The sequence below is a fragment of the Coptis chinensis genome, chromosome 2, assembly GCF_015680905.1.
Source record: "Coptis chinensis isolate HL-2020 chromosome 2, ASM1568090v1, whole genome shotgun sequence".
Taxonomy (NCBI): Eukaryota; Viridiplantae; Streptophyta; class Magnoliopsida; order Ranunculales; family Ranunculaceae; genus Coptis; species Coptis chinensis.
Genome location: NC_141457.1, coordinates 111,602,198 through 111,620,439, shown reverse-complemented (window position 1 = coordinate 111,620,439; position 18,242 = coordinate 111,602,198). Strand labels below are relative to the sequence as shown.

Below are 18,242 nucleotides of genomic sequence, written 5' to 3'. Positions count from 1 at the left end.
CAATTTTTTTCTTTCGATAATCAAGGAATCAAATGTATATATAAAAGTTTTAAAATGAATTAATGAACCAAGTTGAAGGAAGCAAAGTGTAAGTTGATTTCCATAATTTATGTGGCTTTGTGGTGGTGTTCATTCAAGTTTGAAGAATACTGTGTACTTGGACAGTTACGTAGTTGATTGTGTTTATTTGTGTTTTTAATTTGATCTATAAAATGGATGTTCTAATATGAAAAGTCTTTGGAGTAAAGAGTTATATTAGTCACTATCTTCAGCTTACGAGCGATGAACAGAGATGGTAAAGTCGGTCAAAATGGAAATTTGATCATTACTCAATACGTCCTTCAGTTGGAAGTCTTTGGAGTATTGGACATATTCTACTGAGAGTCTGACATATTCAGGCCAATGTAAAAATTGGGAAAAAAAACGACAGCCATGACCAAAGACCGAAGATATCAGCACGCATAGCAAATATTATATACTGTCAGTCATGAGTCCATGTCCAAGAGTTCAAAACTGCTCATGGGCCATGGGTTCGTTATCGTCGGAAGGATCAAAATCCTAGTGTTGGTGCCAGGACTCTCTGTTCCAGTCTAGGAGGCTATTCTTCGATTGGCCTGAACTCCAATCAACAATTCCCCTATTGTGCATTTGGTGATGCTGTTTTAAGTTTTTATTGAATGCTATTCTTTCTAGTTTCTATTCAATTAGATATGTAACATAATTGAAGATATAACTTTTTATTTTCGGTAACTTGAAGCTCAAACTATCAAACGCATTCGTCTTGTAACATGGCCCATCGAGTTCTAACTCGTAATATTTCAGTCTTATTGCTATAGATAAAACATGCTAAACGCGCAACCACAGTCCTCACTAACTTAAAGATGCAAATGAATCCAGCACACGCCTATCTCTTATGCTGTTGAATCTAGGAACCCTCACTAAAATTGAGAAATGAAGTTCAACGCAGTGGAACGTGGCCTACATTTAGCTTTCAAGGGGTGAACCTTGGGCAAGGTGAGTCCGGGACCTTCGCTCATGTCGACCATTTCTTCCCCAACTCTCTCCCAATCAAAACATTGAATTAAGGCCCCTAAAGCCAATCCAACAACACGCATTGCCAGTCCCTCACCAGGACATCCTCTTCGCCCTGACCCAAATGGCATCAGCTTAAATCCATCTCTTGTCCCTTCAAAACCATCAAATCTCTCTGGTTTAAACTTAGTGGGCTCAACCCATATGTTAGGATCTTGTTGAATAGCCCACACATTCACTAATAGCATTGTCCCACTTGGGACATTGTAACCCCCTACAATGCACTCTTCAGATGATTCATGAGGAACTAGTAATGGACCAGCTGGGTAGAGTCGAAGTGTTTCATTGATGATGCTATGAAGGTATGGAAGTTTGTTGACATCAGATTCATTGATAAGTCGGCCTTGTTCCAAATTGTTGTCAATTTCTGCTTGTGCCTTCTTGATTACTTGTGGATTGTTAAGCAAAAGCGACATTGCCCATTCCATTGTGACTGCTGAAGTGTCTGTTCCAGCTGCTAGCAAAACCTACACAAAAGTATTGTATTTATTAAGAAAGAAATAAGTTTTACCATACACCTTACTTAATATTTCAACTAACTGAGAAACATCCTTAAAAACTTTGAAGAGGGCGACTACAGTATATGGCCCAGCACAAAAAAAACAATTCCGACTTTCCAATTTTTTTTTTTTTTTTGCCACGTGTTTTAGTTTTATCCAAAAACTTTTAGGGAGGTAATTGAGTGTGCATTGATTTGTTTCATACCTTATTGTTCATTTTACAAAAACTAACGTTTAATCAAAGTTTGAAAGTTGTGACAATTGACTCATGACTTGCACTTTTAGGCATGCACTAGCTTCAATTATTCAATTATTAAATAGTGAAGAACGTATGAAATATTGAAATGTGCTGGACATTTTGACTAACCTGAACCATTACTAAGTTAAATAATATCTTAGATAATCTAATCCTGTCTTTGCGTGTAAAGTAAGATGGATTAAGAAATCTTACCCATATTATCCCAAGGATCATTTCATCAGTATAATATTCGGGCTCAGTCTGTTGAAGCGACAACAAAACATCAATTAACGTTGCATTTTTTTCCTTGGTTTGCATACCACCACTCCTTGATATTCTGTGTTCCTCTATCAATTCTTGCAAAAATTTGTCTCTTTTCTCCTTCAAATTCCATACTTTTTTCTCAATCCCCTTGACACCAATCCAACTCAAAATAGGCAAAAAATCACCTATATTTGAAGCACCACTAATAGAAAGTGTGACTTGAACAATTTCTTGAAACCGTTTGGCTTGCTCTAATTCCTCCACTTGGCCGCCAAAATATCTTTTCCCAGCAATCATTGTCATCATAACATTTAAAGTCAGCTCAAAAATCATTGTCTTCATCTCTACCGTCCGATAGTCACACCCTTGGCCACTGAGTCGTTGCACCATTGACTTGACTTCAGCATGTCGGATGTCGGAATACGATTGGAGTCGATTAGCTGATAAAAGTTCAATGGAACTGATTTTTCGAAGATTTCTCCAGTTGGGGCCATAAGGTGCCCATAAGAGGGTAGTATAATCATGGCCCAATATCTTACCCATTAGAAGATGAGGACGGTTAGCGAAAATGATGTCGTTTTTAGCTAAACAATCTTCCACAGCTGATGGAGAAGAGACAACTAAAACGGGACGGGCCCCGAATTGTAAATAAAGGACATGACCATATTTGTCTGATAACTTGGCTAAGGTTCTATGCAATGGTTTCTTGAAAAGATGAAGGTGGCCTATTAGAGGGAGAGAAGGAGGACCTGGTGGGAGGTTTTTGTACCTTTTTGGGACAAGAAACTTGATGACCAGAATTGAAGATATGAAGAGAAGGAAGTAGAGTAATATCTCCATTTTTTTCTGTGGTGTCAGTGTGTATTGAAGTGTGTCAAGAAAACAGGGTCGTTGGGTGTTATTTATTTATGTTTGTAGGTTGCTCTAGAAGGTGAGATGATCTAGTATGAAATGAATTATTAGTCAAATGAAGAAAATAAGGTAGAGTGAGATGAACAAAAAGTGTGTAAAAGTCAGTCAATGGATGCATAGATATGATAACAGAAGCTTCCGCCAAGTGCATCACAGTCTAGAATTTCAAATGCATCTTACTCAAGTCTTTGAAGAATTTTACGAATCATATTCACGAGCTGCACCGTCCAATACTCCCACATAAAATCCAGAAACTTTAAAATCATGGACCTATCAGTCTATTACCGAGTTTTAAGAAGACCATTTTCTTATTTTTCAGGCCTTTCTTTTATAAGATAACGAAAATACAAAAGAACTACGTGAAAAATGGGTAAGAAAAATGTAGCCACAAGAACAACAATTTTGTGGGACGTTTCACGTTTGAATCTATTTGATTTCAGACTGGCCAAGGGAACAAGTGGACGACCGTGACTTGAGGCGTAAGTGTTTGAAAAACTGACACATGGCAAACATACTAAGTCAAGCAAGTGTGCAACTCTTTAAAGAGTTGAATCGTAGTTGAACGATAGTCCCAATTCTATGCGTTAGGCGGGTCATTGGTTAAGCTAATAAAAGCCCAACTCAAGTTTACAATATTTTAATTTTTAAACCCAAGCCCAAGTTGGGTTGGTAAGGATGTGATGACGTTTTTGCTTTTGATTCAATTTTGCACTTCAAAGTTCAAACGTCATAAGAACATAGTTCGAGATTTTGAAATTCTTGAAATTTCAAATTGTTGAAAAACTGGAAGTCCGCACAAAATCCATTGAGGAATTCTGATATGTTTCGACCAGATTTTGAAATTAACACTTTTCGGCCCTATACATATATTTCGATTTCGTTTCATTTTTTTCAAAAACCGAAATATCTGTTGGAATTCCAAAATTCCGTTCAAAATCGTGAACACTGCATAAAACACATAACAAATTTCTCTTAATACTAAGACTATATGACAGACTGTATATTAAACTACTAATTTTATGTTTTTATTTTTTTTTTATTTTTTAAGTAAAAATTTTATTGATATTGATAACGAGTTTTACACATAATTAGAACAATCATACAACAAGCTGTACCGCAAGTCCTTTCCGAATAACAAATCCTATCATTCTAAAAACAAACTCGTTAGAACTAGTTGTCATAACGTTATTATCCATACTTTTCTGAAGTTTCTTGAAGAGCTCAATAGATTGTTGTTCCAATAACCCAAAAATGTCGAAATTGAACGGAATAGAAACAATAATGCTGGTTAGCCATACAATTCATGTTTCTCCATATTCTCTATCGTTGCTCTCTTAACTGTTTCTTTCACCTCAAAGTCACCATTCCCCATCCCTACTAACGGAGAGACTCCAGTTACATCAACACATGCATGTTTTCCCTCATACCAATTGTAAATCAAGACATCAGCAGGGTAAAATGTCGATCTACTCTCATTCAGATCTGTGAGAAAGTTAACAGGAGCCTCTTTCTTCACTTGTGCCTCAACCTTCCAAAATGTATCACATAAAATGTCTCTAACATAATCATGTCTGTATTTAAACCCGGAAAAATATCTACAATGTGTTGCATGGTCCTCAAAGGCATCTAGTCTACTCTTTTGCATACAGGGCAAAGACGACCACCATCAGAGTACAGATAAATCATAAAACGGTACCGGTTCGATTGCAAGCACCTGATGATTGCTTTCTGTTGAGCAGATAACTTGAACTTTCTCTCAAGACCAGCAATAATCTTACCATATACAACTTCTGCCAAAACTTTTTGGGGGTTTTGAAGGGATGTTAGCGTTCATAGCTAGAGAATTGAGGTCAAAATTGCAGGTGCCGACTAACAAAGTCGGTAAATCCTTTGGGTGATGATATTAGAGGTCTGGGGCTCAAACCCCGCCAGCATCAAAGAGTTACTTATCTCATTTAAAACAGGTTTGCCAATAAAATAATAATAATAAATAAATAAAAATTGAGGTCAAAATTAGGTTGGCAGAGATGCAATGCATTGCCAGTATCATCAAGAATCTCACCCATAGGCACCGGGCCACAACTCCTAAAAATGTACGTGGTTCTTAAGCTCTAAAGCCTGAAAACGAGAGGCAACAAAAGCAAATGCCAAGACATTAGTAGTACAATAGATACCTAACCCACCAAGACGTAATGGAAGTGTCGCTAAACGCCATTGTAGATCACCGAAGCTAGGACCATTAGAAACTACAATACCCTGAAGAACACTGCGGAGATGCCGATCCAAAGTTTTGGTTGCCTCTTTAAAAAAGAATGGTGGACAAATATGAATCTCAAAGATCAACTTAGAGGGCTCAACATAAGCTCGTAAGAGCGCTAATTTAACTCACACTGTGGATCCTCCAATACGGCTAAACAGTCCATCAAAGTCATAACATTTTCAACACGCTTGCAAGCAAGGCCCATGAAAAATGATTAATCAATGTTGACTGCCCCTCCAAGCAACCTGACCCCATGTTGGGGACAAGATAAATCTGAAGGAAAGAGACTGTCACACCCCAAATTTTCAGAAAATAAAAATAGAGAATTATCCAAAATATAATTATCTCAATCGTCACCCTATTCCATCTTCTGAAAACCCAGGATGAAATGAAACCCTAATAACCCATAACTTAACCATTCTCAGCTTGGAAGACAGGTAGTTCCGTCATTTCAACCGGCATAGTTTCTTCCCAAGCAAGACATTAATTCTATTAATTCATTATAATAACTCATTTTAATAACTTAGTAATTGAATTAAATCTTACCGATATCCACTTCTGTATAAGGGTAGGACAGCGTCCCTGCACAAAATATCATTAAGTCCTACCCTCCTGTAAAACAGAGTTAGACATCACAATAAAATGATTTATCTCAGTCAGTCAAATTTCCATTCATAACCAAACCTCATTGAAAACATTTAAGTCTAATTGATATAACCTAGTTCGTCCCGCATATTCGGGAAATACCACTTATCATAATACCTATATCAAGGGTAGTCATTTTGCAGTCACATAGAAATCACAATCATTTACTAATATTATTCCCAGTCACACTTCACATCCATAACATCACACAATTCATATACTTTTACTTAAAAACCATTCGTCGATTTATGAGAACGAGAAGAATCACAACCAGGGAGTACATTCATCCCTCATGAGTATTAACTCACACAAACCACGTATACGTTTCTCATAAGATATCATGTACATCATAATACATAAATATCCATATGCAATAACTCAGTCATACATAAAAATCAATATTTTACTTTGCTTATTAATTATCTCGTTGACTCATTTATTAAAAGACACAGCCCAACCTTTAGTTCCTACTCCACGATTTGCACTACACACATTTGCCAAATCACACATATCCGTGTGCCTCACTCACACCGATTACCACTGCAAGACATATGTCCCAAACGGGGATATCGTCTCCAGAAAACATATTTTTATCTTGTAAACTCGTAACTTGTGAGTCACAACCATCTCTGGGCTTTCCATACATATAATCACAAAGCCTCATTTGGGCATAACAAAATATCAGGTCATTCATGACACATTCAATGAATACCTTGGGTCATTCCCGCCACATTCAAAGAATACCCATCATAACACTAACAGGTCATTCATGGCACATTCAATGAATACCTTAGGTCATTCCCGCCACATTCAAAGAATACCCATCATAACACTAATATGTCATTCATGGCACATTCAATGAATACCTTAGGTCATTCCCGCCACATTCAAGGAATACCTATCATAACACTAACAGGTCATTCATGGCACATTCAATGAATACCTCGGGTCATTCCCGCCACATTCAATGAATACCCACCTACATTCTCGTACATTCAAGGAATACAGCCAACCCGCAAGGCGAATGCCTTAGTTCCTCTCTAAGGCGGCTTTTCACATGACATCATTAGTCATAAACATTTCTTTTCATCAAAGAGGCGTGGAGAGATCTAAAGATGTGGGCGACACATTAAATTTTCACCGGACACTTTTACACCGGATTGTAACACTTAAGAGTTCTCATTTATTATAAGATTTTTATTATAAAATAAACATCGTCTTAAGCAATAGAATCATTAATAAAGATTCTAAACACAATAACCAATCAACTCACCTCATTATCCATTATATAAATCATAGATATCCCGATTCTCAATTATGATTAACACATTAATTAAATGCCTCCTGAATACCTTTTAAACCACTACAAGCAATTAAGTATTAACATTGTACATATATAATTATCACAATAACTGCTATATAATATATAATATAGTATAGTGTAGTAGTTGCACTTTTGCTCAAAGCTGCCTACGTATCCAAATCTTTCAAGATTGGAATCAAGCCTTCGTAGTTCTTATCAGCCACATAGTCAATGCTATAGTTTTTTTCTACATTCATCCAAATTACATGTAACTTAATTATTTAGAAACTAGAGTATGTAGACATACATTTCCATGTAGACTCGAAGTCCCAACCTCAGCCCATCTAAAAGAAAACATAGGTTGAAAACGGTAAAAATCCTAATTTCAACAAAATTGGATTTTTGACGGACTATCTTCCGAATACCACAACTCTTTCCACAAGTGTCCAAATGCTACAAGGCTTTTTGCGTTGAAAAGAAGACTCTCAAAACTTACTCTTTCATGTTTTACAAAAATACTAACTCTCACTTTAACTATATGAAAACTGGACTCGAACACAGTGCGCAGTAATTGAATTATGCCGCACTATTTTCTGTCAACCAAACTTCCAGACCTCATAGCTGTCTCCACAGGACTCGGAATGGGACGAGGCTAATTGAGTTAGAAAGAAGACTCATAAAAATCAACTTTTCCTGTTTTACAAAAACTCTAACTCTCCCCCTAGCGTTATGAAATTTGTGATCAAACCCTATACAGAAAACTGTTTTCTGACGAATAGAATTTCTGACGCATAGAATTGTCGAAGTCATATCTTTTTCGTCACTCATCCAAATTAAGTGAGGCTCACTGCGTCGGATAAAAGACTCTCTAAGGTTTCATTCGGTTTTGGTTTCGCACAAATCTACAAAGTACAGTGTCCTATACACTTCCTACAATGCAACATGTCCTGAATAAGTGAACAAACAGTCATCATATATTGCATTCAGTTTTCAACACTGCACTACAGCAGTGTTGAGGATATTTAGATATGTATATCAAAGTAGACTTCTGAATTAATGATCTAATAATAGAATGCTTCAGTGTTATCTATAATAATGAAGTTATATCTGTATGATGCAAGCATACCAATTCCAAACTCAGTATCATAGATCCGAAAAGTGAATGAAACCATAGTACAAAATATCAGGATATAGGTATTTATCGATATTCAATTTCTGGATATGTATCGTGGATATATCCTCCTCTTTGGAGATATTTGACATTGTTTCACATGCAAATATCGTTGATATATCCAAAATATCAACAAATATCGTGGATATTGTAGATATTTATTGATATATCATGATACATTATTTATATTTATTTGAAATATAATGGTAAATATTAAATAAAATTGTTATATACACAAAATATCACCAAATATCACAAATATCGTAAATATCATCAAAATATCACTGATATTTATAGTCGTATATATCTCTAAACATATCATGATATTTATATATCTTTCTCTGAAATCTGGATAGATATCCCCAAATATCGCGATATATCAGGATATTTTGTACTATGAATGAAACCACTATAAAAGACAAACCTTGCTAAATCCCAACCAGTTAGATTCCCCTTTAAATGAAAACACCTTCTGGTTATCTCTCCAATTCCCACAAACGACCTCATGATGTGGTACCTTAAGCAATGATATTAGTCGGACAGGCAGCAACTTTGACAAGTGGGAACATGAATTCTGGTTCTAACTCATTCATCAGCATTCACTCATAATCAACACCTTGTACGTATACGTAATCGGAGTCAAGTGATGAGAAAGCAAGTCATGTTATCTCATATTTTTAGCAATTCATCCCTCTTGATAAGTCTGACCATCTGCGAGAATCATATATGGTTATACTACGATCAACTCCTCCTACTACAATGTGCCCAGTTGAGGCACTGCAAACAGAGTAGATTATATCTCCCACAGATCCACACACTCTTGGTACACAACCACCATTCTCCATTATCCTCAAGTCTCATATAGACAGCAAAGGTGTGTAAACTCCTAATATCGATCTCCTGGTCGTAAACATCAATACTTTTACCAAAGCTGTGTGCCACAGCTGCCGTGGACCATTTACTTGGACTGAAGCAGAGACCTGCCCAACTACCCTCTCCTCCTCTTTTTTTTCTCTCACGTATCTTTTTTTTTTAAAAAAACCCCGAAAACAATCCCTGAAAACAGAGAAGAAGGTTTATCCTCTTTTCCCACGTTTTCTATATTTCTATTTTTATCTCTATTTTTATCTTTATCCTTTATTATTATTATTATTATTATTATTATTATTTAATAAAAGAAAAGAATAAATTTTAGGGGGTGTTATAGAGACCAGAAGTGGATCCAGTGATGGCCAAAATATATATCAGTTTTAGCCCTATTAATATTAAGAACCAACTCGTAAGAATACCCTTCTTCTTAAATCATACGCAAAGTTGTTGCCACATGTTCTGTATCCCCAATAAGAATCTCATATTCTAAATACCAAACTTGTGACAATAACTGACAACTGGACTGGATCTACAGAATCAGAGGATGCAACACCAGTGCAAAGAGAAGAGAATCCAAAGGGTTGCCTTGTTGGACCCAGCAGCAGACCATATGTAGTCATCCCCCAAGTATAACATCACAGGTTGACAATGCAAATACTCGACCCAAAATAGAGCAATAACTGGGCAACGGATACGAACATCTCTCAATATGGTAGTCCGATCAACCATGTTAAAATCATTATGAAAATCTACAAACAACATAGAAAGCGAGGTGTTTTCACTGTTAACATATGTCATGCGATTGATAGTGTGCAAAATCATCTCTGCTCCACCAGGGACACCGACCTCATACTGAAAATCTTGTAAGTACCCTTCCATATATTTGGAAACTCCTTTCATGACAATCTTGGAAACAAGACGACGCCAAACCATGCCCACATTTTTATTTTATTTTATTTTTTCCAATCAAAAATATATTTATTGATATAAAAAATAAATAAAACAAATGATTTAGAGGTCAAGCGTTTTACAAATTGCGCCGCTAGCTCTTTATGAATAGCAAAACCAGTATTCTTAAACACATACTCGTGAAAACCATTTGTCATCATATTGTTGTCTAATACTTTTTGCAATCCTTTTAAACAATTATATATCAAACGCAAACGGAATGTAACAAACACAACTCAACAACATCTAGAGCCAAAAAACCAAATGTATCAAACGCAAACAGAACGAAACAGTGTTGATTAGTCATGTATGATTCTTTATGTTTCTCCAATCTCCACCTTCGCTGTATCTACACTAATAGCTGATTACCCTACTTAAAAAAACTCTATTACCAAAACCAAATAAAGGAGATATCTATGTGACATTGACACATGCATGTTTTCAATCAGACCAATTATATATCAATATATCTGTCGGGTGAAACGTCATTCTATCTTTTCTGAGATTAATAAAGAAGTTGAAAAGAGCATCCTTATTATTATTATTATTATTATTTATTTATTTTTTGGTAAAAATGTTTGTCAATCTAAATTCGTAATATATGATATATAAAAATGCGTTTTTGCAAGGAAATTAAAAATAAAAAAAATTGTCGCAACACGATGAACTACTGGTGGTTCATAGTTCATACTTTGTTGATACATGATACTATATAAAGCATCTATTTGACGCTTTGAACCATCTATATAGGGTTTTGCTAAAAAAATAAGCTTAAATTTGATAAATAATGCCGATGGTACATGATAAATAATGCCGATAAAATAAGGCACCCTTAAACGAACTTGCACATGGCATTTGTGGCCGACAATTGGCTTGGGCCAAGGTAAGGTCATGTCCACAGTCCATACACATACATTCTTTTTTTTTTAAAGGAAATAGATATAATGACCTAAAAATACACCGTATTTTGCAGTTTTTTATATTAAATATAATATATTATTTTTTTTGCCTAAAAATACAAGATACTTTCAATTTTTTACAATTGATACCATCTGTTAAGTAGACCTAAACGGAATACGATTTAGACATTTAAAAAAGGCCACGTGACTTGCACACACCACGTTTTCTCAGTTGTTTTCAACCGTCGAGTGGCACCAGAAACTAACCACCCTTGTTTGCACTCACACTATGCTATTAACAGTTTCAATTTCTCAAATTTGTGAGGGACAATACCACAAAAACGATTGGAATTGATATGAAACAATACAAGATCAACAAGCAAACCTAATTCTTCAGGCAAGTACCCGGCGATATCGCCATGATTAAGATCAATACTAGCTACAGTTTGGATTGTTGAATCAGCAGTTGCATTAGTGCAGAACACGCCTCTGTAAGAACAAACATCAGATCCGACCCAGTTTCCTATTTGATTCAATGGATCATAAATGATGGTTTGTTTCCAAGCTTGTAATGTAATATAAGCATTCTTGATTCTTGGGTTCTCAAAAACAAGTGAAGGGTCAGTAGAAACATTCTCTCCCCTGTCACCAAACTCATCTCTGTAGTATAAAAGTTGTCTATGACGAATGTACTTCACTTCTGCATCAGTGAGATCACTTGTGCTAGAAATGAAAGTTTCTTGGGAAGAAATATAAGTAAGAAATATGGTGAAGTAAAGAAAGAAGAAGGTTTGCAGATAAAGATGGTTCAGGTTCTTGTTCTTCTCCTTCTCATCACCATCATGACCATGCCCATCATCATCATGACGCGTGAATGTTGCTGATCATTCAAAGTCTAGTAGTAGTCATGGTCACCTTCATCAGCATAGTAAGTGGATTCTTCCAGAAGAATTGGCGGAGGAAGAAGATCTTCAATTGCACGGATTTGATTTCTGTCATGACCATGAGGACATTTCGGAGCTCTCGAACTTTAGTAAATTCTTTAACTTTTTTTTTCCTATTAGTTCAGCTGCAAATGGTGCAATTCAATTTTTAAATTTGATTATGTTTTTGTTGGTTTGATGGAAAATGTGGTGCGTGCAAGTCACGTGGCCTTTTTTAAACGGCCAAATCATATTCCGTTTAGGTCTACTTAACAGATGGTATCAATTGTAAAAAATTGAAAGTATCTTGTATTTTTAGGCAAAAAAAATAATACATTGTATTTAATGTAAAAAACTGCAAAGTACGTTGTATTTTTAGATCATTATGTCAAGGAAATATGAAACACTTGAAATTTAGCATTGAATAAGATCATTATTGATGAAATAGGATACACATTATACATTATCGGAGAAAAAAGGATACACCTTATATCGATTTTTAACTCAACCTGATTGCACCACTTACACCCCATGATAGGTAGAACAACAACAACGTACACAAGCTAAATCATAGTTTGTCAATGAAGTTCAATGCGTTTTTTCGAGGTCTGCACTTTGCCTCCAAGGGTAGAGCCTTGTGCATGGTGGCCCCTAGCTTTTGTTGGCTCATGTCCACCATTTGTTCTCCAACTCTCTCCCAATCAAAACAATGAATCAAGGCTGCCAAAGTTAACGTTATTACCCGAGTTGCTAGTCCCTCACCGGGACATTTTCTTCTTCCTACCCCAAAAGGCATCAATTTAAACCCCACTCTTGTCCCTTCAAGCCCAAGAAACCTCTCTGGTACGAACTTAGTGGGCTCATTCCATAGATTAGGATCATTTTCAATTTCCCACAAGTTTACAAGTAACATTGTGCCTCGTGGAACGTTGTAACCTCCTACAATGCACTCTTCTGATGCCTCATGTGGTATCATCAATGGCCCAGGTGGGTACATTCGAAGTGTTTCCATGACGATGCTATGGACGTATGGGAGTTTTTCGACATCTGATTCATCAAGAAGTCGGCCTGGTTCCACATGGAGGTCTATCTCTTCTTGGGCTTTCTTCAATACATGCGGATTGTTAAGCAAAAGTGACATGGCCCATTCCATTGTGCTCTTTGAAGTGTCTGTTCCTGCAGCAAACAAGTCCTACAAACAACGTGTATGTTTTAGTACCAGAACATCTTGACGCTGGAAAACACAATAATTCAAGGTTTCAAAGCACACAATTTTTTTGGGGAAAACACACATGGTTAGGCTTTCTTGGCTAACTTATAGCAATCTATAGTTGCACGTCCTGTTCTTTCTACCAGCATCATTTATAATATTGTAGCTTTCCAGTATCGTGTGTGAAAATCCTTGTAGTTTCAAAACTAGCTAATTTGGACATGTACAAATTTGTAAGCAAACCATAGTCCGACTTGTGAGTTGCATATGTACCCCACTAACCACTCCCTGAAAGATATGGATTGTGTTATGTTGTATTTGCTTACAACCAAGTACTAAACAACCGATAAAAACATCCCATACTAAAATACTTACCCACATAATGCCTTTTACTACATCATCAGTGTAGTGTTCGGGTTCAGCCTCTTGAAGCGACAACAGTACTTGAATCAACGGTGTTTGCTTCTCTTCTCTATCAAATTTAAGATCACTTCTCAATCTTCGATGTTCTTCTAACAAATCTTCTAAAAACTTATCTCGTTTTGCCTTCAACCCAAGCATTTCATTTTGAAATCCTTTGTCCCCACCAATCCATCTCCAAATTGGCAGAAAATCTCCAACATTTGAAGAATCACTTAATCTTAGAGTCTCCCTAACAAGCTCTTGAAATCGCTTCACTTCTTCCGAATCACCCACTTGTTCACCATAGTATCTCTTTCCAGCCATCATCCTCATAATCACATTGTATGTCAACGCAAAAAATTTGGATGATAGTTCCACATTCTGATGTTTGCATCCTTGATCACTTAGTCGTTTAATGATTGATTTGACTTCATCGAATCGCATGGCAGATAACATTTGTAGACGACTAGGTGATAGGAGCTCAACAGCGCTGATACGTCGAAGATTTTTCCAATTTGGCCCATAATCAGCCCACACCATGGTAGTGTAATCATGGCCTAATAACTTCCCAATCAAAAAACGCGGGCGATTAGCGAAAATAATGTCATTTTTACTACTAAGACATTCTTCCACAGCTGATGGAGAAGAGACCACTATAACTGGTCGGGACCCAAATTTGAGATACATAACTTGACCGTATTTTTTAGATAATTTCGCTAAGGATTTATAGAGTGGTTGCTGTAATAGAGGAAGATGACCAAGTATAGGGACTGAAGGAGGACTTGGTGGAAGGTTTTTGTTCTTGTTTGGGACAAGAAACTTGATGAGCAGAATGGAACATAAGAAGAGAAGGAAGTAGAAGATGAACTCCATTTCTATATAATGTTCTAAGGTGTATGAGATTGTTTATGTAAGTTTGATAATTGAAGACATCTGAATCTCTAAGAAAGATGAATGAACTTTATGTCAAGAGAGACCACAAATCGCAACAATGACCCGTGGTGCGGTGAACTTAAAATAATTGAACTTTCTGTCACTCGTAGTCCAAAACGTGAATCCTTTCTGAGATTGCATTATTGATCTCAGGCCTCAGGGTACCATTGTTTTAATTGTCAATTGCCGCTACCAAGCCATAAGCTATACTAGCTTTTGAACCCGTACTACGAACAGGTCGGTGCCGTTATATGAAAATGTTTTTTTTCTTATGATTTAAAAAAAAAACATATATTTTTATTTTTGCTTTAATGCATAAGTAAAAAAAAAGATATTAATATTATATTTATCTATTAACTTTTATTTCTGATAAATCAGAGATCATACTAAAAACTATTTTATTTTCAATAACTTAGTGATAGTGAAAAGACAAACTATATACTCGTAGTTGTCTATCAGCTCAAACACTTGTCTATATATATGTGCTTTTATATTAAGTTGTTCTGAAAATTATTTGCAACTATGTAGAACTATGAGATATGATCGAATATTATAATGATCACTCATCTAAATTTTTTGCAACATGAAAAACTCACTCTCAATAAAATAATAAATAAATAAATAAATCACATTTAATAATAAAACCCTTCTACTTCATTTTGTTGTTCAACAATAGAATTTTGATTGGAGTTTTGTGAGAATGCCCGATGAGGCGAAGATCAAATTCAAAGTACTGGAATAGCAAAGCATTCCCAATCATACGAAAATAGATATGACACACAATATTTTAAATGCAAAAATATATTTGTCGAGGCATTCCCACTACATATCCAACACATTATACTTTAAGGTTATATCAAATGAATTTGCATACAATTTTCGATTTCTTGTTAATTATTCTTTGAGCTTAATTCAATGCATTTGCATACAATTTTCGATTTTCCATTAATTATTCTTTGAGGTTAATTCAATGCATTTGCATCCAATTTCCAATTAATTATTCTTTGAGGTTAGTTTAACGCATTTTCATCCAATTTTTTTATTTATTGTTAATTATTCTTTGAGATTAATTCAATGTATTTATATCCAATTTTCCGTTACTTATTCTTTGAGGTTAGTTTAATACATTTTCATCCAGTTTTATGATTTATTGTTAATTATTCTTTGAGGTTAGTTAAATGCAATTTCATCAAGTTTCCAATTTCATATTAATTATTCTTTGAGGTTAGTTCCATGCAGTTGCAAACCAATTTTTCGATTTATTGTTAATTATTTTTTAGATTAATTCCTTACATTTGCATCCAGTTTCCCGTTAATTCGATGTATATGCATCCTGTTTTTTATTTTATTTTAATTATTGTTTGAGCTTAATTCGATGTAGTTGCATCTAGCTTTCGATTCCTATTAATTATTCTATGAGGTCAGTTCAATGCATTTGTATCCCCGCTTTTTGATTTTTCGTTAGTTCGTTGTATTTGCGATTATGCATCTAGTTTCTGATTTCATGTTAGTTAATGATTCTTTGAGGCTAGCTCGATGTCGTTACATCCAATTTCCGATTTTTCGTTAATTATTATTTGAGGTTAGTTCGATGTATTTGCATCCAGTTTTCGATTTCCCGTTAATAATTTATTGAGGTTAGTTTGATGCATTTGCATCCAATTTCCAATTTCCCATTAATTGTTCTTTGAGGTTAGTTCGATGCATTTTTATCCAGTTTTCGATTTTTCATTAATTATTCTTTGAGGTCAGTTCGATGTATTGGCATCCAGTTTCTAATTTACCATTAATTATTCTCTGAGGCTAGTTCAATGTGTTTTCATCCATTTTTCTATTTCTCGTTAATTATTCTTTGAAGTTAGTTCAATGCATTTGCATCCAATTTCTGATTTTTCGCTAATTATTCATTGTGTTTAGGTCAATGCATTTGCATTCATGTTCTAATTTCTCATTAATTATTCTTTGAGGTTAGTTCGTTACATTTGCATCAAGTTTCTCAATTTCTCTTTAATACTTCTTTGAGGTTAGTTCGATAAATTTGTTTCAGTATCCTATTTCCCGCGATTTTTCGTTAGTTATTCTTTGAGGTTGGTTCAATGCAGTTGCATCTAGTTTCCGATTTTATGTTAATTATTATTTGATGTTAGCTCAATGCATTTGCATCAAGTTTCCGTTTCCTTGTTAGTTATTAATTAGAGGGTAGTTTAATGCATTTGCATCCGGTTTTTGATTTCCTGTTAATTATCCAATGTGGTGTGTAATACGTACACACCAACTTCTATTGATCCTTATGTAGTATCTTTGCAAACATGACATTCAAAAAATTATACATGATTCACTTTATGGGATCATCAAAGTTTATTTAGTTTCCGATTTCTCGTTAATTATTCTTCGAGGTTTATTTTCAATGCATTTGCATCCAATTTCCGATTCCCCGTGAATTATTCTTTGAAGTTAGTTAAATACATTTGCATACATTTATTTGTTATGGTGAAATTTATTGGAATTGGTGAAATTTATTAACGATATGATTGGATAAAATCCGAACTAAATTGAAGACTCAATATTTGAGAGATATGTATAATTAGTTGCTTTCTCTTCTATCTCCCATCTATCCATTTTCTTGATTCCAATCTATATGATATGAAATGGTTGAATAAGCGACGCATTTTGCTTGACCAAGTAAGTTAATTTAAAAATTGAGTTGGTTGGAAGCTTCTGTCGAATAAATAATGCATCTAACCTCTTTCAATAATATATTGTTTGCTTTGTGTTGCTCTGAATTAAAAAATATTTTTGATTAGAAGTTGGTTTCTATGTATTAATGTTTTGGATTAAAAGTTGGTTTATGTCCTTTTGTCTACTATAATATTGTTTAGCCTATTTACCATAATATTGTTTAGCCTATTTTTTTTTATATAGATTACATTTTGTTTTGTATATCTATTATAATAAAACAAAATGGATAGACAAAGGGTGGTCAAGATTTCGTGGGGATCTGGGTTAAATAGGGGCAGATGTGCGGTTGGGATCGTTTTGAAGGAATTAAATTTGTAAATTAAATTGACCCTTTATTAACACACTTAATGACTCAAGGGGTTTCACTTGAAGTTAAGGGGTGTAATAAATGACACAATGGATATTAGAAACTCTTGAGTTTGAGAAGAAATGCATGCCATACACAACAAAATTAAGTTGAGAAATTTGAGTGCATTAAATTATTAAAAAAACGCTTCTCTAGCCATATTTAATTTGTTTTTAGTAGTCACCTTAAAAAAAAAAAAAAAAAACAAACAAACAAAACGTCTCAATGTCTTAAAGGGGATTTTCTCAAAATTCCCTTTATTTTCTCAACACTCTTCTCCAATAATAATCATAACAACACCCATCTCCTTCAAGTATGACTCTTGCTTGTAATTCTTCTCCTTCATTTAATCTTTGTGTAACTCCTCCATTAAAGATCATTGAGAATAATGAGTATCTTCACCTCCTCTCTGTTTTTGTGTTTTCTCCATCTTTAGATATATATTATAGTTATATCCTCTTGGCTCTATTTTTCAAGGCTTCACATAGTCTCCAATTTTTTGTAAACTCTAATACTAATTAGGAAAAAAAAGGAATTCCAAATCCTTAGATATATATTATAGTTATATCTCTCACCAATCTATTTTT

General features: G+C 34.8%; 2 protein-coding genes across 2 annotated transcripts; both read right to left on the bottom strand.

The window, feature by feature from the left end:
- Positions 1-711: 711 nt before the first annotated feature.
- LOC147520671 (cytochrome P450 81Q32-like) lies at positions 712-3,395 on the bottom strand. Its single transcript, XM_086592188.1, has 2 exons — positions 2,044-3,395; positions 712-1,559 (listed from the first exon to the last, which is right to left on the bottom strand). The coding sequence occupies exons 1-2, from the start codon at positions 2,932-2,934 to the stop codon at positions 939-941; spliced, it is 1,512 nt and encodes a 503-aa protein (XP_086448314.1). The 5' UTR covers positions 2,935-3,395; the 3' UTR covers positions 712-938.
- Positions 3,396-12,438: 9,043 nt separating this feature from the next.
- Positions 12,439-14,690, bottom strand: LOC147520670 (cytochrome P450 81Q32-like). The gene is made up of 2 exons (XM_086592187.1): positions 13,611-14,690; positions 12,439-13,217 (listed from the first exon to the last, which is right to left on the bottom strand). Exons 1-2 carry the CDS (start codon positions 14,508-14,510, stop codon positions 12,594-12,596), a joined length of 1,524 nt encoding a protein of 507 aa, XP_086448313.1. The 5' UTR covers positions 14,511-14,690; the 3' UTR covers positions 12,439-12,593.
- Positions 14,691-18,242: the final 3,552 nt, after the last annotated feature.

What these genes read in the sequence shown, in the direction of transcription:
- LOC147520671 (XM_086592188.1), bottom strand. Translation starts at nt 2,934, where the DNA reads ATGGAGATATTACTCTACTTCCTTCTCTTCATATCTTCAATTCTGGTC. An exon ending in TGATCCTTGGGATAATATGG is followed by an intron (nt 1,560 to 2,043) that starts GTAAGATTTCTT and finishes ACTTTTGTGTAG; the next exon opens with GTTTTGCTAGCAGCTGGAAC.
- LOC147520670 (XM_086592187.1), bottom strand. Translation starts at nt 14,510, where the DNA reads ATGGAGTTCATCTTCTACTTCCTTCTCTTCTTATGTTCCATTCTGCTC. An exon ending in TAGTAAAAGGCATTATGTGG is followed by an intron (nt 13,218 to 13,610) that starts GTAAGTATTTTA and finishes CGTTGTTTGTAG; the next exon opens with GACTTGTTTGCTGCAGGAAC.